The sequence below is a fragment of the Xiphophorus couchianus genome, chromosome 10 (assembly GCF_001444195.1).
Source record: "Xiphophorus couchianus chromosome 10, X_couchianus-1.0, whole genome shotgun sequence".
Classification (NCBI taxonomy): domain Eukaryota; kingdom Metazoa; phylum Chordata; class Actinopteri; order Cyprinodontiformes; family Poeciliidae; genus Xiphophorus; species Xiphophorus couchianus.
The window spans coordinates 115065-139654 of NC_040237.1; the positions used below are offsets into that span (position 1 = coordinate 115065).

Genomic DNA, 24590 nt, shown 5'->3' on the forward strand with positions numbered 1-24590 from the left:
ATGCACAATTAATTTTCAGGCCGGATATGATACAAAAAATTCCTCTCACCACATGAACATCCCTGGATCACTCTCTAGTAACGCAACCGGACCTAACTCAACTTTTAGTCTCAACAGCAACGTCAACGTATCCGGTCGCTGGGCATTTCGAGTAGATCATGGTTCAAGAGGCTGCACTTTTAATGGTAGGAGAACATAGTCACTGAGGGTATTTCTTTATAACAACAAGCACACATATCATGAAAATAAGGGAAAACTCCAATATGTGTCTCAAGGCAGAAAAATAGGGCTATTAAAATAAGTGTGTTAAACCCTAAGAAACTCTTCAGTTTAATCTTCTATAAACCCTTCATTTCTTAGATTACATGTGTCATACCTAAGGCCTCGAGGACCGGTGTCCTGCCACTTTTAAATGAGTCTCAACACATTTCAACCAAGTACCATATTTTTCGGACTATAAGCCGCTACTTTTTCCCCACGCTTTGAATCATGCGGCTTATAGCCCGGTGCGGCTTTTCTGTGGATTTTTCTTTAACCACCAGGGGGCTCTTTACCAGGAAGTGAATAATGCCATTGATCTGGCAGTACAGATCGATAGCAGCTGCATGTATTAAGCTCAGCGTGAACAAATCCATGGTTCGGCGTTGGAGACGCAGCGCTGCGCCTTTAATAGCAGATTTACTAAGTACGCAGCCTTCTGCTGCATCCTTGTGGAAAACCGAATACAAGCGGCTTATAGCCCGGTGTGGCTTATATATGTAAGTTTCCAGTTTTTTAAAAAAAACCATTGTGGGTGGTTTATAGTATGGTGCCCTCTATAGTCCAGAAAATATGGTAATTAGGTCCAGTGATGTCAGTAATGCGTTACTTAACGCGTTACTGACGTTGGACTACGTTTTTAAGTAACGAGTAATCTAAAGCGTTGCTATTTCAAATCCAGTAGTCAGACTACAGTTACTTATCGAAATCACTTTGCGTTACTATTTTCTTTTGTAATTTAATTTTATTTCTTCTACGCGTCTTGGGGAGTAATCACCGTTTCTATGCAACGGTTATCAGCAGCGACAGAAACATAAACAATGGAGGGAGAAGCGGATTTTGTTGGTGGAAAAACAGGAACTATTTTGAGTTCCGCTCGCCAAGTCTGATTATTATAAGCAGTTTGGGCTTGTTTTTTCTAAAGTCGCTTGCAGATTTAATGAGTTCCGGGTTGAGGTTTTTGGGCTTGCACATAAGCAGACATAAGCCCCAGAATTTGTCTGACATCCAGTTAGTTTTAGTCAGACTCTCTCTGTCCATCATTTCACGTTTGATCTGTCCTTCTGTATCTTTGTTAATGTCAAGTTCATAGAGTGGTTCCCAAAGTGTGGGCCATTGCAGGAGGGGCGCGGGAAGTAGTATTGATGAATGAAAAAAAAAAACAGTTACACAAAAGTGTTTCACTATAAAGATGGTTTGTAGTGTGTCTTGTTGCAACTTGAAGTGTGAAATAAACTTCAGTGGAGTTTGAAAACAAAATGCGTGTATAGGTTTATGTCTGGTTGAACCATGTTTGTGCCCAGAGGAGTTTTTTTTTCTTTTTGGGGGGGATTTTATTGTAATCCATAGGGAGGCCCAGAAAGTATTTGGGTACCACTGAGTTAATATATTACCTGTGAATTACGTTGAGCTTTGTGTTGCGCTACAACAAACTGCAAACATGGAGACTAATATGAACAGCGCAATAAACATGAAAACAGCCACAAATGAACAAGTCTGTAAAGTTGTGCAACTGTATGCCATTATTATCATTATTAATATTAAGATAAGTGTTACAAATCTGTGCAGCGGGACATCTGAGTTGTGGAGCCGCAGAAGGAGTGTTGTGTGCTGCGCTCTGACACCAAACGCAGGGCCGTAACGCACAACCTGGACGCTGGGGCGGAGTAATCAAGTAATCAGTGATCTAACTAAGTTACATTTTCAAGGAGTAATCAGTAATTCAATTAAAGTTAAATTTTCAAAGGAACTTAGTCATCACTGATTAGGTCATAAGCAGGACTCTGGAGAACTTATCTACATACTTAGGAGGTAATTCATCCAATTGATTCTGATGTGTTGGACCAGTGGTACACCTAAAATATGCAGCACAGTGGCTCTTGAGGATTGGAGTTTGACACCTCTGTTTTAAAAGCATTTTAATTTTGATGTTTGAAACACATGAACTTATTCATCATTAAAACAGGTTAAATGACTCCTTTCTTTGTTTAAAGGTCAAACTGTTCAACTTGGTGACTCTTTCTGGAGTGACAGCACCTGTGCACAGAAATGCATCTGCACCACAGCAGGGCTGCAATGCTCCAACAATCCCTGCTCCTTCTCCCAAATCTGTCGGCCAGCTGCCTTTCAGTACTCCTGCCAGACTGTGCAAAGACGAACTTGCACCATCAGTGGAGATCCACATTACTACACCTTTGACAACTCAGTGTTTCACTTTCAAGGCACATGCACTTACGTTCTGTCACAGCAGTGTCAGAACGGACTGCCCTACTATAGAGTTGAGGGGAAGAACGAGCATCGCGGCAGCACTCGTGTTTCAAGGACAATACTGGTCAAAGTCGTTGTTTATGATGAAACTATTGAGCTGGTTAGAGGACATGAGAGTCAGGCCAAGGTAACAGGATTTTCTTACTCCCTGTAACATAGACATTGCATTATTCCCTTGTTCATATTTGTAACTACTTTATTGTTGCCATCCTTACAGGTTAATGGAAGCTTTGCAACAGCTCCATTTTCCCTCAGAAACGGCTCTATCCAGGTTTATCAGTCAGGTTTCTCTGTGATCGTCAGCACTGACTTTGGCCTGATGGTGTCTTATGACAGGTTTTTATATGTCCGAATCAGTTTGCCCTACACTTACCAAAATAGCACATGTGGGCTCTGTGGAAACTTCAACAATAACCCTGGAGATGACTTTCGAACCCGTCAGGGTGAAGTGGTGAGCTCTGATGTGGTTTTTGCCAACAGCTGGAAAGCTGCTGGTGATGAGCCTGGTTGTGATGCTCAGTGTTCAGGTCTGGCCTGTGCTGGCTGCACAGCAGCTCAGACAGCACTGTACAGAAACTCTGCCCACTGTGGTATTCTTGAGAACAGCACAGGTCCGTTTGCTGCATGCCATCAGCAACTTCCTCCTAGATCTTTTGTGGACAGCTGTGTGTATGATCTCTGTGTCAGTGGAGGGTATCAACCCATTCTGTGCCAAGCCCTAAATGTCTACTCAAGCCAGTGTCAACAAAATGGGATTCAGCCACAAAGCTGGCGGAGTTCCGGCTTCTGTGGTATGTCTGCCAGTCAGTCACAATTTTAAAAAGTAAATGCTCTTAAAGATTAAAAATTTGAGAACAAATATTTCTTGTGTTTAGAAATTCCCTGCCCAGGAAATAGCCACTATGAGGCCCAGGGTACAGGATGTCCATCTACATGTGTCAACCCCAATTCCACCAACAACTGCCCCCTCCCGAATCAAGAGAGCTGTGTCTGCAATTCTGGCTACCTCCTGAGTGGAGGGGCCTGTGTCCCTCATTCTGACTGTGGTTGCAGCTTTGAGGGTCGCTACTACCACTCAGGAGAAACTGTCATACTGGATGCAGACTGTAGGAGGCGCTGTACATGCAGCTATGGCTCCATGACTTGCAGCTCTCACAGCTGTGGCCAACATGAGTCCTGCAGGGTGGAGTATGGAGTAAGAGGGTGCAGACCAAACAGCTTTGCAACATGTTGGATAAGAGGACTAGGATCGTATCATACATTTGATGGAGTGATGTACCAGTACCCAGGAGCATGTCGCCTGATCCTTGCCAAAGTTATAAGGTTCTCTAATCATTCGCACTTCATGGTCACTGTGGAAAAAGTTCCTCAGGGGCCACAGGGTTTCTCTAATGTGCTAAGGTTTGAGGCAGAGGGAACACAAGTTGCTATTGAGATGGCAAGTAGAAGCACTGTGAAGGTGAGTGACAAATAAATTTCTACAAATAAAATAAGTAAATAACATATTAGTGTGGCTTTGTTTGAAGATTATTACATTACTAATATTTAATGACATTTCAAACAATAAACAAATGCCAAAATATGTTGATAAAACCAAGCTTAGTGTACATATTGCCTATTTTGAGATGACCCTGAGTGGACTTGTCTTCAATCTGTTTAATCAGCACAACCCAAATATGTATTAAAAGTAAGAAGGAAAATGTTTAACACTGTATCAGCTCTACTCAATCAAAACTCTTTAACTGTTGTAAGGAATAAGCTTTTCACAGAATGTCTACAAACAATGGACACATTATGTATAGTACATTTTGTATTAGTAAGATTTGATTATATCTGGAATTTTTCCAAAGTGATGAAAAGTGCGAAGGTCAATTTCTATATCCAATTTGAAATATTTTGAACATCTACACAAAAAACCTTTCTAAAGTTTTTTTTGTTATGTGTTATAGGTTGATGGCCAACTGACCAGACTGCCATTCAGCTCTGGATCCAACAGAATCCGCATCTTCCAAAGCAGCACTCACAGTGTCATCCTTCGCACAGCCTTTGGTGTAACTCTGCAGACTGTTTGGCCTCATTTTGTGCGTGTCACTGCACCAGGTGTCTACAGTGGTTTATTAGGTGGACTTTGTGGAAATTACAATGCTGACCAGAATGACGACTTCCGTACACCCAATGGTACTCTAGTCAGTGACTCCCAGATGTTTGGGGACAGTTGGCGAGATGGCTCCCTGGCAGATCACTGTGTGGAAAACAGACCTCGTAATTCTGTAACCAATTTCAGTTCCAGTGAGTACTGTGGAGTTCTTACTTCACACATTGGACCATTTAGATCATGCTGGGCTGCAGTGAACCCATGGCAGCAGGTAAATGCATGTGTAGAAATCCTCCAAGGCTCCAGAGATCCAGCATCAACGCTGTGTGAGGTCCTCCGAGATTATGCACTGATGTGTCAACATAACGGTGTGTCTCTGGGACAGTGGAGGAATGCAACTGGCTGTGGTAAGTTGTAGAACCACGTTTGATAGAGATGCCTTTGAAATGAACACATTCATAATTACTTCTTATTGAACTTCTTCCATTCCCCCCAGTACCAACCTGTCCATCAAACAGTCATTATGAACTCTGTGGAAGTTCATGTCCGTCTTCCTGCCCCAGCCTCTCCTTCCCCTTCACCTGTGACACTCAGTGCCAGGAGGGGTGCCAGTGTAATGACGGGTTTGTCCTCAATGGTAACCAGTGTGTGCCTCCAACATCCTGTGGATGCTTTCATGATGGACGTTATCGGCAAGCTGGTGAACAGTTCTGGTATGGTGAAGAATGTCAGAGCTTTTGCACCTGTAATGGTGTAACTGGTGTAGTCCAATGTTCCCCAAATTCATGCGGACCTCAGGAGTCCTGCCATGTTGTGGGGGGTGAGTTTGGCTGCCATCCCAACCCTCATGGCACCTGTTCTGCCTCTGGAGACCCTCACTACCTGACCTTTGATGGCAAGGCCTATGACTTCCAGGGAACCTGCCGCTATGTTCTGGCAACAGTTTGCAATAACACTGTGGACCTTTGCCAGTTTTCTGTGAAAGCAAAGAATGAACCGTGGTTTGGACTGCCAGTTTCTATCACGGCTGAAGTTTTTGTTGATGTCTTGGGCTATGAAGTGCGTATGTACAGAGGCAACTGGGGTACCGTGCAGGCAAGAAAATTTTCTCTGATAGATTTTCAAAGATGATTCAAATTGTCTAAAGTTGATTTGAAATTACTTTTGCAAAGACTTTTAAATGCTGAAAGATTTCTTCTTGGCATATTACCAAAAACTGTTCTCCTCTTAATATGAGTAACAGTCCAATAACATCAGTTGTGCATCTTTCATGAAAATCTTTTCTTTGTCACAGGTGAATGGAATCACAAGAAATCTTCCAATTGTCCTCAACGGAAGCCTGTCTATTTTTGGAAGTGGATCTCAAACATTAGTCAATGCAGACTTTGGACTAAGAGTCATGTATGATGGAAGTAGCACAGTGTCCATTTCAGTGCCCCCAAGCTACAGGTAGCCTATGTACTTGAGATCAGATTTAAAGATCATATTTTTTTCATTTCTTTTTTCCTAATTAATGCCCTTTTTAGGACATAGTTACATAAATATACCATCATTGCTGCTTAGAAAAATATTTCTATATATTTTGAGATAAAACCGTTTCATCTAAAAATATAGATGCTGTTTTTTTTAATCATTTTTGTTGAGTATCTCGGTCTGTTTTGGGAATGCCATGCAAATGCCATGCTACCCCAAAATCATCCAATTCTGGGACCAAGAAAATACATGTTAATCTATCTGAAAATCATTTTATTAGGTATTATTAAATGTTAAAAGCCTTAGATTTGAATGTTGTTGATGAGGTAGCTAATTGTAGCTTACAGCTTTAGTTAGCATAAGTAGCTAGAAAAAAATATTTCACAGCTGTAACTAGCAAGCTAACCAGCTCACTACTGAAAATTGAATTCAAACATTTTTAATTACTACATTGTTTTCAATAGTTTTATAGCACGTTGTGTTTTCTTGCCTGCGATTGTGTATGTCTCATTGTTATGCCAATGCAAAAAAATTTATTCAGTCTATCTTATGTTGTTCAGAGGACATGTGTGTGGACTTTGTGGAAACTTCAATGGAAATCCAAATGATGATTTCCACACTCCAAGTGGAGCATCATCCAACTCAGCAGTTGTTTTTGGGGCAGCTTGGAAGGTTCCTGGGAACTACACCTGTAGTGACGGCTGTGGCTCTTCATGTGCACAATGCAACGATGACCGATCTGCCAGGGCCCAGTGTGAGGTGATCCGGGCAGCTGATGGCCCATTCAGCTTCTGCCACGAGGAGGTGGATCCAGCACCATATTTCAGAGACTGCGTCTTTGATGTCTGCGTGTCGGGAAATCGAGGCAGTGATCTCCTGTGCCGGGCTCTAGAGACATACGTCAGTGCCTGTCAGTCTGCTAATGTCCGGATCTACCCTTGGAGACAAAACACCACTTGCAGTGAGTATGGAAGGCAATGTGCTATTAAAGTATTCAATCAAACAAGTTTTTTCCTCAAAAGTATCTTGTTTTTACTTGTTTTAATCAACATATCATCCATTTTTTTCTCACCTGTAAAGGAATGGTCTGCCCAGCCAACAGCCATTATGAGCTGTGTGGAACAGACTGTGGCAACACCTGTGCCAGCAGCATTGATGCTGCCTGTGACCATGTTTGCTCTGAGGGATGTTTTTGTAATGAAGGGTTTTCCAGGAGTGGAACAAGCTGTGTGCCTGTGGAAAGCTGTGGTTGTCAGCATGGTGGCTTCTACTTCAATGTAGGTTATTTCAGGTTACTTTACTCTTCATCTATTGGTTCAGAAGGTCAGAACAAGCTAAACAACAGTTCCGGGATGACTTTGATGAACTAAAGATCATTTGAGGTGTTGAATTTTAAGGCAGTAAACTCAAACATAATTCCTTTTCTGTATGACATCACAGCAAAATCAAAAATAATCAGTCAGTATGTTACGATATTGTGAGCCTCTGTGTTGATTTATCCTTGGATACATTTTTTCTAGGTGTCTAAAAGTGTCAACGTTCACTTGTTCAAATAGTTAAATGCAATTAGAAACATTATAGGTATAACTAGCGATTGCACTGTTCAGAATGATTCTGCCTTATAGAGGAGACTCTATTCTTGCTCAAAATGTGCACATGTCGAATACCCCATCACCAAACAAATATATGAATAAAACAATGCTGATGACTTTGAGAAGAAATCTGGCTGATGCTGGTGTGAGAGTTAATATTTGAAATGGATTGAGCCCTGTGCCTACAAGAACTTACAGACCACTCAGGGAGGAAGCAGCCATTGGTCAAGAAACAGCCAGGGATGTAAATATAGTTTTCAAGTGTGATCCAAGAGATAATTGACTGTTCTTCTTTACAAATAAAATAATGTGGTATGAAGATATATTCAAATCTGCAAGAAGGTTTGAATGTTGTGGGTTTGACTCTAGCTTCAATCCGTTACATGTCAATGAGGCCCTGCATCATTAACTTTCTACCGATTTGTGAATTGGTTCATGAAAGTGTGCGAGTATGATTGGGTGAATGTGGTGATAGGATAAAGTTCTTTACGTGGCCTTGAAAAGCAGTAAAATTCAGTCTATTTCAATTTACCCTTTGAATTTTCTATAAATTTGCAAATATTAGCACAAGCACAGTTATTTTAATTGCACTATTACTATTTGGGTTGTATGTCCTTTTGAAACAAAAGTCAAGAGTGACACGTTATAGAAATCATCTCACACTTTTGTTTGGTACCCAGATTGGAAATTCCTTCAGCAATTAAAAACGCCTGAACTATCAGGAAGGAGTGGAAAATTGGCAAGGCTGGATAATGAATCAGGTTCTGCATGTTGTAGTTTTACAAATATGATTTGAACTGGAGAAGAAACATGGCAGTAGTCCATTGCTTATTATCTCAAGATTCAATTCGTCTTAATGTTGTCACACAACTTAATACTTTCATTCTTGTCTCATCTTGCAGGCCGGTGAGTCCTTCTGGAGAGACAGTTGCTCCCAACGGTGTGAATGTCACGCGCCCAATGTCCTGATCTGCAGTCCCTCATCATGCACTCCTACACAAGAGTGCACCATCAGAGATGGTCAGCTGGGCTGTTACAACGCCATGTCTACCTGTACTGTATGGGGTGACCCACACTACATCACCTTCGATGGAGCCCTAGCTCATTTCCAGGGATCATGCTCTTACGTCATCACTGAGAGTTTGAGACACAGCAACAATGAAACTCGGTACAAAGTCGTGGCCACCAACAAGCACAGAGGAAACAATCTTGTGTCTTTCGTGTCATCAGTTGATATATACCTCTCAAATCCTGATCAGAGAGTTAATGTCAGGCTCGGACCTAACAAGAGAGTGAAGGTAAGCTTAATTTTAAATTAAGGATAAGAAAACACGTTTTCTTCTGCTAAAGCCTTTGGTCTTACTCTATGAACTCTCATTATAACAGGTAAATGGATCAGAGGTTTCTCTTCCCGCCACTGCAGGAAATTTTGGTCAGGTGATGAGGCAGGGAAGTTACATAGTGTTTAATGCTGCTGATGTTGTAGTCCAGTTTGATGGGTCTAGTACTTTACTGGTCAGGATGGGTCGCAACTATCAGAGCAGAGTCAGTGGAATGTGTGGGAACTTCAATGGTGATCCCAATGATGACAAAGTTTTGCCCAATGGTACTTTGGCCCAAAATGACAAGCAATTTGGCCACAGCTGGAAATCAGAGACAAGCCAAGCAGGGTGAGCTCAGCCTCCATTTCTCTGCATTTACCTGATGAAATCTCAGCAATTGAACATGTTTGTTAAAACTCCTGCTGTCTTAAAAACTCTTAAATGTCTAAACAACTTTTCTAGATGTGAATCCACTGAAGAGAGAAGTGGTGATGGACTAAGTGACTGCCACTTCATAGAAGAATACACAGAACTCTGCAGAGTCATCAACAACACCAGTGGCCCATTCAGTTCTTGTCACCTGCATTCTGACCCCCAACCATTTTTCACTTCCTGTGTTTACGATCTCTGCCTCTACACACCAGCCAATGGCATGCTGTGTTCTGCTGTCTCTGCTTATGAGAAAACCTGCACCAATTTGGGTGTAAGCATCCCCAACTGGCGCTCTCCCTTGCGTTGTGGTATGCTTGTTTTACTCAAATTATCAGAACAATGAGCTACTGATTGGTCGTATGCAATGTTTATGGTTTGAAATGTTGTTTTCTGATATATTTGATTCAGCCGAGATTGACCCCTGTGAACAGCTGGACTGTGGAGAGCATGAGTGGTGTGGTAAGAAAGACGGTGTGTACAGTTGCTTTTCTGATGAGCACTATCCTAGACCCAACAATGAGAGCTACGGTAAGGGCAACACCTTTTAAGCCTTTTGTTTTTCATATGAAAAGAGTAATTGATAATCACATTGCAGAGTGAAACATATCTTGTATGCTGGTATTCTTCAAGTTTTAAGGATAATCTTCATTTTCTGCATCTGGTGGTTCTGGCTACTTCTCTATACTTGGTTCTTGTTGTGGGGATGCAGAGTAGACTAGAACCAGAAGAATTGAGTGGTCTGAAAGGTTTACACAGTAACAACAAGGTTGACATACTAAGAAAAGTACTTCAAAGTCTATTCACTGAGCTACAGGAAGCCAGTGTAAGAACATAAAAATTGGGGCAATGTGCTCTAACCTGGTTTTAGTGAAAACTAGACTGGCCATTTCTTCCACTTGAAAATAGTTCTCCCTTCCAGCACAGTCAGGGCTCTTGAATTCTCTCAGGTCAATTTTTACCGGGCCAATCAGCAAACAGAAGGAGAAGTTGTGAACGACCAACGATTACTTTGATCTTTGAATTGTCATCTCTGTGTAGTTTTGCAGTGGGAGCCGAGGAAGTGAAGAAAACTGTTCAGTCCTTGTTGGCCATGCTTTGAAATATTGAATTAACATTAAGAGTTGCCTCATTTCTAGAGATCATATCTAGGGATCCTTAATTAAAACAAGGTGGGATAAGTGGCTAGATCCTAAGCATTTTCATCTAAAGGACACTTCAGCACAAACAAATTTCTATTGTGTTTCTGTTATAAATGTGTTTAATGAAATCTGTGCTTTTGATAGGACCTCTCTACCCAATTTCTGGAAACACAACTCAACCAGCTCTCGATGGAAGCTCCCCTCGGATTGCTCTACAACAACCTTTTGTGTATTTTGGACAATCATACAATGAGATTTACGTATGTAAAAATTGCCCCCATGTTAAATAAATAAAAAACACTTACTCATTTGCCAGAAGATAAAAGTTTTTCCTTGTTTTTTTTTTAGGTGAACCATAATGGGCATATAACCTTTAATAGTCCATGGGGGATACACATACCTCAAAGTTTTCCAATGTATGGGACCAGGGACATAATTGCTCCATTCTGGACTATATTTGACAACAGACAAACTGGTCTGGTCTACTATAAACAATATACAAGGGGCAACATCCTCAACCAAGCAACAGAGGACATTAATAATTACTTCCCACAGTTCAACTTTACTGCAAGCTGGGTGTTTGTTGCAACTTGGCATGAAATACCCTACTGGCTACATAATAATTCAGTAAGTTTTCTTCTCTTTGAAATGTATGATGGGTATGATTTTATCTAGATACCACAAAACAAAAGCAATACATTGTTTTTATTTTCAGCAAACAACATTCCAGGCTGTCCTGATCTCTGGAGGCCAATACTCCTTTGTGCTGATGAACTATGGGAATATATCCCCAAATCGTTGGAACGTACAGGTTAGAGCAAGTATATTCAAGTTATACAATTTTAAATCTTTTCTACTGTGCAATTCATCACTTTAGATGTAAATGCTAAGACTAGTTTAAAATGTGCACATATTAAATGCATCTTTGTGTATTTTATTATCCCAGGTTGGATACGACACAATTAATTCCATTCACTATCTCACCGTTCCTGGATCCTTCTCCAGTAACCCTTCAGGCAATTACTCAGTTTTCCGCCTTAACAGTAACGTCAATGTACCTGGTCGCTGGGCTTTCCGACTGGATCATGGATCAAGAGGCTGCACTTTCAACAGTAAGACCAGTAGTTCTGCACCAATGGACCCCTTATCTTTAGACCTTGGGGGAGGAGTTAATCCAGCTGTTACATGGAGACCTCCAGTGAGTGAACAAGAAATAGGATTAGTAAGGCCGTTTACGAGGGGAATTTAGTTGGTAACATGGAGTAAAGTAACTGCAAGGGAGCATTAGGAGGATGTTTAGAACATTTTCAAACAAGGTTTCTGAGTATTTACTGAACTGTTGAGATTTTGAGAGAAATCTTGACAGTAAAAAAATGTTAAACTTTGTTCTGTTATTTTTGGGTTTGTTATTTTTTAAGATCTACCTGTTGAATTTGGCAACTCTTTCTGGAGTGACAGCACCTGTGCACAGAAGTGCACCTGCACCACAGCAGGGCTGCAATGCTCCAACAATCCCTGCTCCTTCTCCCAAATCTGTCGGCCAGCTGCCTTTCAGTACTCCTGTCAGACAGTGCAAAGACAAACCTGCACCGTCAGTGGAGATCCACATTACTACACCTTCGATAACTCAGTGTTTCACTTTCAAGGCACATGCACTTACGTTCTGTCAGAGCAGTGTCAGAACGGACTGCCCTACTACAGAGTGGAGGGGAAGAACGGGCATCAGGGCAGCACTCATGTTTCATGGACAGTACTGGTCAAAGTCTTTGTTTATGATGAAAATATCGAGCTGGTGAAAGGACATCAAAGTCAGGCCAAGGTAACAGGACCCTCTTATGTTCTGTAATATAGACCCTGCATTTTGTGTTTTGTTTATATTTGTAATTTTTGTTGCCATCCTTACAGGTCAATGGAAGCTTTGCTGCAGCTCCATTTTCCCTCAGAAACGGCTCTATCCAGGTTTATCAGTCAGGTTTCTCTGTGATCGTCAGCACTGACTTTGGCCTGATGGTGTCTTATGACAGGTTTTTATATGTCCGAATCAGTTTGCCCTACACTTACCAAAATAGCACATGTGGGCTCTGTGGAAACTTCAACAATAACCCTGGAGATGACTTTCGAACCCGTCAGGGTGAAGTGGTGAGCTCTGATGTAGTTTTTGCCAACAGCTGGAAAGCTGCTGGTGATGAGCCTGGCTGTGATCCTCATTGTTCAGGTCTGGCCTGTGCTGGCTGCACAGCAGCTCAGACAGCACTGTACAGAAACTCTGCCCACTGTGGTATTCTTGAGAACAGCACTGGACCGTTTGCTGCATGCCATCAACAACTTCCTCCTAGATCTTTTGTGGACAGCTGTGTGTATGATCTCTGTGTCAGTGGAGGGTATCAACCCATTCTGTGCCAAGCCCTAAATGTCTACTCAAGCCAGTGTCAACAAAATGGGATCCAGCCACAAAGTTGGCGGAGTTCTGGCTTCTGTGGTACGTCTGCCAGTCAGTCACAATTTTAAAAAGTAAATGCTCTTAAAGATTAAAAATTTGAGAACAAATATTTCTTGTGTTTAGAAATTCCCTGCCCAGGAAATAGCCACTATGAGGCCCAGGGTACAGGATGTCCATCTACATGTGTCAACCCCAATTCCACCAACAACTGCCCCCTCCCAAACCAAGAGAGCTGTGTCTGCAATTCAGGCTACCTCCTGAGTGGAGGGGCCTGTGTCCCTCATTCTGACTGTGGTTGCAGCTTTGAGGGTCGCTACTACCACTCAGGAGAAACTGTCATACTGGATGCAGACTGTAGGAGGCGCTGTACATGCAGCTATGGCTCCATGACTTGCAGCTCTCACAGCTGTGGCCAACATGAGTCCTGCAGGGTGGAGTATGGAGTAAGAGGGTGCAGACCAAACAGCTTTGCAACATGTTGGATAAGAGGACTAGGATCGTATCATACATTTGATGGAGTGATGTACCAGTACCCAGGAGCATGTCGCCTGATCCTTGCCAAAGTTATGAGGTTCTCTAATCATTCGCACTTCATGGTCACTGTGGAAAAAGTTCCTCAGGGGCCACAGGGTTTCTCTAATGTGCTAAGGTTTGAGGCAGAGGGAACACAAGTTGCTATTGAGATGGCAAGTAGAAGCACTGTGAAGGTGAGTGACAAATAAATTTCTACAAATAAAATAAGTAAATAACATATTAGTGTGGCTTTGTTTGAAGATTATTACATTACTAATATTTAATGACATTTCAAACAATAAACAAATGCCAAAATATGTTGATAAAACCAAGCTTAGTGTACATATTGCCTATTTTGAGATGACCCTGAGTGGACTTGTCTTCAATCTGTTTAATCAGCACAACCCAAATATGTATTAAAAGTAAGAAGGAAAATGTTTAACACTGTATCAGCTCTACTCAATCAAAACTCTTTAACTGTTGTAAGGAATAAGCTTTTCACAGAATGTCTACAAACAATGGACACATTATGTATAGTACATTTTGTATTAGTAAGATTTGATTATATCTGGAATTTTTCCAAAGTGATGAAAAGTGCGAAGGTCAATTTCTATATCCAATTTGAAATATTTTGAACATCTACACAAAAAACCTTTCTAAAGTTTTTTTTGTTATGTGTTATAGGTTGATGGCCAACTGACCAGACTGCCATTCAGCTCTGGATCCAACAGAATCCGCATCTTCCAAAGCAGCACTCACAGTGTCATCCTTCGCACAGCCTTTGGTGTAACTCTGCAGACTGTTTGGCCTCATTTTGTGCGTGTCACTGCACCAGGTGTCTACAGTGGTTTATTAGGTGGACTTTGTGGAAATTACAATGCTGACCAGAATGACGACTTCCGTACACCCAATGGTACTCTAGTCAGTGACTCCCAGATGTTTGGGGACAGTTGGCGAGATGGCTCCCTGGCAGATCACTGTGTGGAAAACAGACCTCGTAATTCTGTAACCAATTTCAGTTCCAGTGAGTACTGTGGAGTTCTTACTTCACACATTGGACCATTTAGATCATGCTGGGCTGCAGTGAACCCATGGCAGCAGGTAAATGCATGTGTAGAAATCCTCCAAGGCTCCAGAGATCCAGCATCAACGCTGTGTGAGGTCCTCCGAGATTATGCACTGATGTGTCAACATAACGGTGTGTCCCTGGGACAGTGGAGGAATGCAACTGGCTGTGGTAAGTTGTAGAACCACGTTTGATAGAGATGCCTTTGAAATGAACACATTCATAATTACTTCTTATTGAACTTCTTCCATTCCCCCCAGTACCAACCTGTCCATCAAACAGTCATTATGAACTCTGTGGAAGTTCATGTCCGTCTTCCTGCCCCAGCCTCTCCTTCCCCTTCACCTGTGACACTCAGTGCCAGGAGGGGTGCCAGTGTAATGACGGGTTTGTCCTCAATGGTAACCAGTGTGTGCCTCCAACATCCTGTGGATGCTTTCATGATGGACGTTATCGGCAAGCTGGTGAACAGTTCTGGTATGGTGAAGAATGTCAGAGCTTTTGCACCTGTAATGGTGTAACTGGTGTAGTCCAATGTTCCCCAAATTCATGCGGACCTCAGGAGTCCTGCCATGTTGTGGGGGGTGAGTTTGGCTGTCATCCCAACCCTCATGGCACCTGTTCTGCCTCTGGAGACCCTCACTACCTGACCTTTGATGGCAAGGCCTATGACTTCCAGGGAACCTGCCGCTATGTTCTGGCAACAGTTTGCAATAACACTGTGGACCTTCGCCAGTTTTCTGTGAAAGCAAAGAATGAACCGTGGTTTGGACTGCCAGTTTCTATCACGGCTGAAGTTTTTGTTGATGTCTTGGGCTATGAAGTGCGTATGTACAGAGGCAACTGGGGTACCGTGCAGGCAAGAAAATTTTCTCTGATAGATTTTCAAAGATGATTCAAATTGTCTAAAGTTGATTTGAAATTACTTTTGCAAAGACTTTTAAATGCTGAAAGATTTCTTCTTGGCATATTACCAAAAACTGTTCTCCTCTTAATATGAGTAACAGTCCAATAACATCAGTTGTGCATCTTTCATGAAAATCTTTTCTTTGTCACAGGTGAATGGAATCACAAGAAATCTTCCAATTGTCCTCAACGGAAGCCTGTCTATTTTTGGAAGTGGATCTCAAACATTAGTCAATGCAGACTTTGGACTAAGAGTCATGTATGATGGAAGTAGCACAGTGTCCATTTCAGTGCCCCCAAGCTACAGGTAGCCTATGTACTTGAGATCAGATTTAAAGATCATATTTTTTTCATTTCTTTTTTCCTAATTAATGCCCTTTTTAGGACATAGTTACATAAATATACCATCATTGCTGCTTAGAAAAATATTTCTATATATTTTGAGATAAAACTGTTTCATCTAAAAATATTGATGCTGTTTTCTATCATTTTTTTTTTGAGTATCTTGGTCTGTTTTGGGAATGCCATGCAAATGCCATGCTACCACCAAATCATCCAATTCTGGGACCAATAAAATACATGTTAACCTATCTGAAAGTCATTTTATTAGGTATTATTAAATGTTAAAAGCCTTAGATTTGAATGTTGTTGATGAGGTAGCCAATTGTAGTTTACAGCTATAGTTAGCATAAGTAGCTAGAAAAAAATTATTTCACAGCTGTAGCTAGCAAGCTAACCAGCTCACTACTGAAAATTGAATTCAAACATTTTTAATTACTACATTGTTTTCAATAGTTTTATAGCACGTTGTGTTTTCTTGCCTGCAATTGTGTATGTCTCATTGTTATGCCAATGCAAAAAAAATCATTAAGTCTATCTTATGTTGATCAGAGGACATGTGTGTGGACTTTGTGGAAACTTCAATGGAAATCCAAATGATGATTTCCACACTCCAAGTGGAGCATCATCCAACTCAGCAGTTGCTTTTGGGGCAGCTTGGAAGGTTCCTCGGAACTACACCTGTAGTGACGGCTGTGGCTCTTCATGTGCACAATGCAACGATGACCGATCTGCCAGGGCCCAGTGTGAGGTGATCCGGGCAGCTGATGGCCCATTCAGCTTCTGCCACGAGGAGGTGGATCCAGCACCATATTTCAGAGACTGCGTCTTTGATGTCTGCGTGTCGGGAAATCGAGGCAGTGATCTCCTGTGCAGGGCTCTAGAGACATACGTCAGTGCCTGTCAGTCTGCTAATGTCCGGATCTACCCTTGGAGACAAAACACCACTTGCCGTGAGTATGGAAGGCAATGTGCTATTAAAGTAATCAATCAAACAAGTTTTTTTCCTCAAATGTATCTTGTTTTTACTTGTTTTAATCGACTTGTCATCTTTTTTTCCCTCACCTGTAAAGGAATGGTCTGCCCAGCCAACAGCCATTATGAGCTGTGTGGAACAGACTGTGGCAACACCTGTGCCAGCAGCATTGATGCTGCCTGTGACCATGTTTGCTCTGAGGGATGTTTTTGTAATGAAGGGTTTTCCAGGAGTGGAACAAGCTGTGTCCCTGTGGAGAGCTGTGGCTGTCAGCATGGTGGCTTCTACTTCAATGTAGGTTATTTCAGGTTACTTTACTCTTCATCTATTGGTTCAGAAGGTCAGAGCCAGCTAAACAACAGTTCCAGGATGTTTTATTCTTCAATTTATTCTTGATTATTTATCTGAGAGTCAGCACATAAGAGTTAATGCATCATTTTCAGAAAGGCCTTGGAAGAATTAAACTATCGATTAAGGTTCTGCATTACAAGGCAACAACACAAACATAAAGCCTCCTTGTGGGACATCTCATGAAAGTCGTAATCTGCCAAAATTAAAAAAAAAATTATGCACCGCCATAAGTCTTCTTGGTACAGTCTCTAAGTATCTGAAAATGGCCTGTTCTAATAATTATATACAAGGATAGTTCTGTTTCTAAAAGGCAGAAGAAGAGGCTCAATGAAGCTGTGCTGAATGGCCACCAAGAGAGGTAGCAGCCATTGGTACACAATTAACCTAAAGAGCAGAGTATAAATAGTATGGATAATTATACAGAGTATAATTAATTCCAAATGCAACTCACCATGAAGGGACTGCTGCCCTTTACCAATTAAAAATATATAATGTGGAATGAATATAAATGTATAGACATCTTCTGGAAGGTTTGAAAGTTGAGGTTTTCATTCCAGCTTCCACTTGAGACATTTCACACATTTGTTTGGTACCGAGTCTAAAAATTCCTCCAGTAATTAACAAAGCCTTAAGTGACGGGATCAGTGGAAACTTGGCAAAGGTGGTTCATGAATCTGGTTCTGCATGATGCAGTTTTGCAGCTTACTGTTGTCATATACTTTCACTATTCTTGCAGGCTGGTGAGTCCTTCTGGACAGACGGTTGCTCCCAACAGTGTGACTGTCATGCACCCAATGTCCTGATCTGCAGTCCCTCATCATGCACTCCTGCACAAGAGTGCACCATCAGAGGGGGGCAGCTAGGCTGTCACGACGCCATGTCTACCTGTACTGTATGGGGTGACCCACATTACATCACCTTCGATGGAGCTGTGTCTCATTTTCAGGGATCATGCTCTTATGTCATCACTGAGAGTTTGAACCACAGCAACAATGACACTGAGTTCAAAGTCGTGGCCACCAACAAGCACAGAGGAAACAATCTTGTGTCTTTTGTGTCATCAGTTGATATATACCTCTCAAATCATCCAGAGAGTGTTCATGTCAGGCTCGGATCTAACAAGAGAGTGAAGGTAAGCTTAATTTCAAATTAAGGATATAAAGCATTTTTTTGTTTTAAAATCTTCAGTGTTACTCTCTGAACTCTCATCATAACAGGTAAATGGAGGTGAGGTTTCTCTTCCCACCACTGCAGGAACTTTTGGTCAGTTGATGAGGCAGGGAAGTTACGTAGTGTTTGATGCTGCTGATGTCATAGTCCAGTTTGATGGCTCTAGTACTTTACTGGTCAGGATGGGTCGTAACTATCAGAACAAAGTCAGTGGAATGTGTGGGAACTTCAATGGTGATCCCAATGATGACAAAGTTTTGCCCAATGGTACATTGGCGGAAAATGACAACCAATTTGGCCACAGCTGGAAATCAGAGACAAGCCAAGCAGGGTGAGCTCAGATTTTTGCATAGTTACCCTAAAGAATCTCAACCATTGCAAACATTTGTTCAGAAATTGACTGTCTCTAAAAATGTATTAAATGTCTAACGACTTTTCTAGGTGTGGATCCACTGATGAGAGAAGTGATGGACTAAGTGACTGCCGCTTCATAGAAGAATACACAGAACTGTGCAGAGTCATCACCAACACCAGTGGCCCATTCAGTTCTTGTCACCTGCATTCTGACCCACAACCATTTTTCAGTTCCTGTGTTTATGATCTCTGCCTCTACACGTCCACCAATGGCATGCTGTGTTCTGCTGTCTCTGCTTATGAGAAAACCTGCACCGTCTTGGGTCTAAGCATCCCCGACTGGCGCTCTCCTTTGAATTGTGGTATGTTTGTTTGGTTCACTACATTATCAGGACAACGATATGTTAATTAGTCATATGCGATGAATTTCCTTTTGTGATATCGTCAATTCAGCTGAGACTGACCCCTGTGAACAGCTGGATTGTGTGGAGTATGAGTGGTGTGGTAAGAAAGATGGTGTATACGGCTGCTTCTGTGATGAGCACTACAATAGATACAACGATGAGAGCTACGGTAAGGGCAAAACTTTTAAAATGTTTTTCATTTTAAAGGAGGTAGCAATAATCACACAGCATTGTCAAACATGGTTTGTTCACTAGTACTTTATAGTTGGTATTTTCCAGGTTTCAAGCATAATCTTTACATCAGTTGGTTTAGTTGGTCTCCAAACGTCAAAACTATGAAGTACGGTGACTGATTGTTTATGAATTAACCTGAACAATATCTCTAGGGGGTGAAATTGAGTCTGAGTGGGCCATGTTCTGTGCCTCCATTGTTGAGGCAGCTTATGAGAGCTGTGGTCGCAAGGTTGTTGGGGCCAGTCACGGCAGCAACTCTCGAACCTGTTGGTGGGCACCTTCAGTGAGGGATGCTGTCAAGCTGAATAATTAGTCCTATCGAGTCTTTTTGGCCTCCGGGACCCCAGAATTAGCTGATGGGTACCAACATTCCAAGCGGCATGCGGCTCTGATGATTGCCGAGGCAAAAACTCGGGAGGGGGAGGAGTTTGGAGAGGCCATGGAGAAAGACTTCCGCAGGGCTTTGAAGCAACATTGTGGACTGGTGGGCAGAATACTTCGAAGACCTCAATTCCACCAATATGCCTTCCATTGAGGAAGTAGAGCCTGGGGACTCTAGGTTGGGCTCTCCAATCTGAAGTGGTTAAAGGGTTCCTCAGTGGCAGGGCCCTGGGGGTGGATGAGATTCGCCTGGAGTTCCTTAAGGCTCTGGATGTTGTAGGGTTGTGATGGTTAACACGACTGCAATATTGCATGGACATTGGGGGAAGTCCCCCCAGATTGGCAGACTGGAGGAGCTGGAACAAATGACTGGGGAGAGGGAAGTCTGGACCTCCCTTCTTAGGCTGCTATCCCCGTGACCCGACCCCAGATAAAACGGAAGAAGATGGATGGATTATCTCGAGAAACTGGACTCAGTGTAGCATTGCTGTTATTTGTATGCAGTTGCTTGTCACCTTTCTCTCTGTATTTGTAGACAGTCAAATGTGTTCCTTTTTGGTTATAAATTACTGGGACTACTTCCCTCTTACCTGACTGCATTTATGGTAAATCTCACACCCGGTATGAAATTCAGGTGCAGCTTTTTTTTTTCCATGTTTGTGCCTAGAGTTAGCACAGATCTTGAAAAGTCAACATTTAAACATGCTGCCCCTTATGCTTGGACTCTTCCAGGAAGAGTATAAATTGACAGAAGTGACACTTGGTGAACTAAAAACACTACTGAACAACCATGAAGAAGAGAGTTTTAACTGCCGTTGCTTTTGATATTCATGTTTTTATTAGTTGCTTTTATTATTGTATGCTTTGAAGCTTTTAAAACTTAAGGTGATGGAATGTAAATGACGATTCTTGTAAATGGTGCTGCTATCTTATCAGGTTCCCATTGAAATAGAGATTGTAGATAGAGGTTTTTTTCATCTGAGTAAATAAAGCTTAAATGTTTCTGTCTTTGGTGGGAAGATGCAAACGTTGAATGCTCCAGCAGTTCTGGCACCATGTCAATATCTCGCTGCAAGCTCTTTGAAGCGGGCTTCCACTCCAGTGCTCTCCATCTCCGAGACAGCTCCTGCAATGGGACTCTTCAGAACGGACGACTCATCTTTCACTTTGACAATGACAACCATCTGTGTGGTACAACCCTTATGGTAAAGTTAATGAATTAGAACATCTTCTCTAAAGCTTCAGTTGTGTTTCTTCAGTTGATTGATTCCATTTTGTCATTTCACTGTTAGAGAAATGGAACTCACTTCATGTATGAGAACAATATTCAGGGCAATGCGACCAACCATCAGAGGAATCTTCATCTGCGTTTCTCCTGTGTTTACCCTCTGGCTCAGGCTCTCTCAATGGTTGTGGACATCAACCCTGTGGAGAGGTCTTGACACAATTTTCTATGTTTGCTTTCTTTGAGCATTGTATCCAATTACACTTCTATGTTTTAATTGGTTATTATTTATAATGTAATCCTGTAAGCAAATTAGAGTAGCTTTACCAGCCTATTGGATACATTTAAGGGTAGTCATAATAAATGCATATTCTACAGCATTCTGAGGAAGAAGCTTCCTATTGGCACGGGGTCGTATCGTATGAGGATGATCCCCTATGAGGACGAAGGTTTCCACTCCCCCTTCAGCGCTAATGGACACATAGAAATGGATGTTGATGAGATGTTTTTCTTGGAGGTGCGAACAGAAGGGGTGGATCAGAGCCAATTTGCCACAGTTCTGGACTCTTGCTGGGCCACGCCAGTCAACCAAGCAAACTATCCTGTCCGCTGGGATCTGATTACAGCACAGTAAATGAGACCATATTGTTGTCTTTATAATTTAATTCAGGGTCTTCTTGCTGTCAGTCTAACTGATGTATCTGCTTCACAGGTGTCCTAATCCAGATGATGGAACCGTAGAGGTGATTCAGAACGGTGTCTCCACTGTGTCTCGTTTCTCCTTCAGGATGTTCACCTTCACCAACCACACACAGATTTTCTTGCACTGCAATGTCCACTTGTGTCTTTTGAGAAGCAACAACTGCAGAGCTGTAAGTTTTTTCTGTGCTTTTTGTGGCTATATCATGTATGATTAAGTTGAACATCTTCAGAGGCTTAAAATATTGCTGACTTGCTTTTTTTTTTTTTTACAGCACTGCAACCCGGATCACCACATTCTAATCCGGAGGGACATATCTTACCATGACTCTGGAGCTCTGTCAATTGGACCACTGGTACTCGGGGCACAACCAAACACTGGTAAAGTTCTATCATATCTTCATTATTTTCTAATTACAAAGATCATATTTCAATTGATTAACAAAATCTATCCACATCTACTTTTTACACAGGTGGACTAATCCAAAGAAACAGTGCTGTGGGTCATCTGACATCAATTGTTACCCTGATTGTCAGTTTGCTGATGACTGGAATTCTGGTCAATTGATAAAGAATAATCACACTCTAAGAACAAGTAAAATTTTGTTACTTATGATTTATGTTGATGGGAGGTGTTTTCTGGGTTTTGGTTTGTACTCGTAATTATGCAAAGTAAATGTGCTTTTCTAATATCTGGGGCACCGTTGTGCTTTAGACCATTTGTGAGACTAAAGCAATGTTTGTTTTTTCTGTGGAATTTTTATCATTAACTGTTGGCAATATCCGATTGTAAAATATAAATTGTGTGCTTGGATAAAACTAAGGATATATATATATATACAGCTAATTAATTTTTACAGGAAAGAGCTTAACTTGTCAAACTGAATGAAATTAAGAAGAATTTTCTCATTGTTTAAATTATATTTAAGGATTTTTTGTGTGGTGGGAAAATATTCAATTAAAAAAGGGGATTAATAAAGAATATAGATAAAGCCTTTCATGCTTTTTCCTGTTGATAAAAGCCTTAATAAAGTCTATGTTTTGGATCTGACATGTTCTATATTGTATTTTATTCAGTTATGGATCTTAACGGCTTGTTGTTATGAGACAGCTTGTGACATCAACAGATGTAAAAATGGCTTAGTAAATATTCTCATTAGTGGTTGGTAAACATCTGTAATTAGACATGATTTTTGTCCATGTAATATTTAATAAGCTGTTAGAATTATTATATTATATTGTTTTTTCCTTGTTGTAACTCAGGGTGAAGGTGGAGATCTGGTCTTCAGCCACTAGATGGCGGTAGAGCAAAGCTGATCTGACAAAGATTACCAGCAGATCTAGCCAAACCCAGTCCTTGGTACTAATATTTTTAAAATGTGATGTTTATATGTTATATACATGATGGGGTAAATATATGTTCTTTTTCTTCTTCGTCTGATTATCTATCCTGCGAGTAGCTCAGTTGACTGGATGCAAAATAGAAGAGTTTAAAACTCCTAAGTCTTCTGTCAACCCTACTTCCCATTTGGGACAAGTTCTGTCTTCTCTTTCATTCATCATCTGCTGCCCTGGCATCACTTTGTCATGTTCTCCTTGTGAGACAACACTCCTCCATGGGCTGCTCAGCACTTTGTATTGCCTTGTTGCTGAAAATGTGCTATATAAATAAAATAACCTTTAGCCGTACCTTACTTTCAGACAGTAGATTTAGTAAAAGTAAGGGAAAGTAACCTATTTTTTTTTGTTTGTATTTAAAACATATTTACTTATCATTAGTACTATAGGTTCTGAAGAGAAAGTGAGATGTCCAATACACGGGAAAGACAGAAAGTAAGCTGGGAGGGAAATCATCTATGTTGGCATGTGAAGGGGAAAAGGGGAAATATGAGTGACAGCTTGTTGACTTTTACTAGCTGCTGAGGACCCAGTGGATCAAACTGGATTCCCTCATGTAGTCCCCTGTGTGGTGTATTGAAAGGGTTAGCCAGTGTAACATCTGACGTTTGACCTGCTTATTCCCCATTTACCAGACCTGTTGACCACTTGCGAACTGCTGCAAAGAGAGTGGTGAAATCTAAACTTGAGACTTTGTTGTAAAACCCATACTTTTTCTCTCTTCCCATTAATAATAGCAATAAATCACACATTCTGATTTAAAAAACACAGTCCAAACCTTAGTGATATTGGGCAGCTGATAATAGGCTACTCTGCAAATATTAGTGATGTGCCAGTTAAATCTCAGTTTTTCAAACTAAAGTGAATCTAATCTGTTATGGTCAACTTGCATCCTTTTTTTTTTTTCATTCTTGGTTTTGTCTTTGTTAAACGGTAAAACAATATCTGACTAAATTACCTATTTATTTAATCTATACTAATAAAGTGATAATATATCTGTGAATGTTGCAATTTATTAAAAAAAAAATATATAAATGCTGAATAATAATGGAAACTAAAGTTACATTTCTTTATTATATCAAACACGGGGTAAACAAGGGTATTTTTTTTAACCTAGTCTTTGGACAGGACCGAGTACTGACCCTTGAGGAACCCCACTGCTAATAATGTAATGTTCTCTTACATGGCTAACAAACACAACAAAGGACTCTTGTTCAGTTAAGATCACCTTAAACCAATTTAATATTGTTTTTAATATATCCTCAGTAAGACTTTGACCTTGTCAAAAACATCTCTAAGACCTAGAAGCAAAAGGTTATCAGAATCTTAATTTGTAGTTACATCATTAAGCATTAAGATGAAAGCTGGTTTCATGCTGTTTTGGGCCCTGAATCAGATTTTAACACTTGATTGTTTTTGTTAAGGCAATCATTTAACTGATGAAAATTCTTGAAATGTCTGTCTTCAGTGGTGGCCTGACTACAGAAGGTTGTCTGAAGGATAATAGTAAACTCATATGCAAATACAGAACTTACTTGTGAATCCTTTCTTCGTT

At 41.1% G+C, this 24590-nt stretch overlaps 1 protein-coding gene across 2 annotated transcripts in view; it reads left to right on the plus strand.

The window, feature by feature from the left end:
* LOC114151680 (alpha-tectorin-like) overlaps positions 1-22688 on the plus strand; it is a 47289-nt gene extending 24601 nt beyond the window's left edge. For both annotated transcript variants that reach the window (XM_028029025.1, XM_028029026.1), the window contains 25 exons: positions 9073-9356; positions 9471-9748; positions 9849-9968; positions 10724-10839; positions 10928-11206; positions 11295-11390; positions 11526-11691; positions 11998-12398; positions 12485-13058; positions 13143-13726; positions 14217-14769; positions 14859-15457; positions 15657-15811; positions 16396-16796; positions 16917-17113; positions 17907-18302; positions 18388-18671; positions 18782-19056; positions 19148-19267; positions 20734-20918; positions 21006-21148; positions 21317-21568; positions 21651-21810; positions 21913-22018; positions 22111-22688. In XM_028029025.1, the coding sequence (XP_027884826.1) occupies positions 9073-9356; positions 9471-9748; positions 9849-9968; positions 10724-10839; positions 10928-11206; positions 11295-11390; positions 11526-11691; positions 11998-12398; positions 12485-13058; positions 13143-13726; positions 14217-14769; positions 14859-15457; positions 15657-15811; positions 16396-16796; positions 16917-17113; positions 17907-18302; positions 18388-18671; positions 18782-19056; positions 19148-19267; positions 20734-20918; positions 21006-21148; positions 21317-21568; positions 21651-21810; positions 21913-22018; positions 22111-22205 (6819 nt within the window). In that variant the 3' untranslated portion in view covers positions 22206-22688. The remainder of the gene's footprint in view (positions 1-9072; positions 9357-9470; positions 9749-9848; positions 9969-10723; positions 10840-10927; positions 11207-11294; positions 11391-11525; positions 11692-11997; positions 12399-12484; positions 13059-13142; positions 13727-14216; positions 14770-14858; positions 15458-15656; positions 15812-16395; positions 16797-16916; positions 17114-17906; positions 18303-18387; positions 18672-18781; positions 19057-19147; positions 19268-20733; positions 20919-21005; positions 21149-21316; positions 21569-21650; positions 21811-21912; positions 22019-22110) is intronic.
* The last annotated feature ends 1902 nt before the right edge of the window (positions 22689-24590 follow it).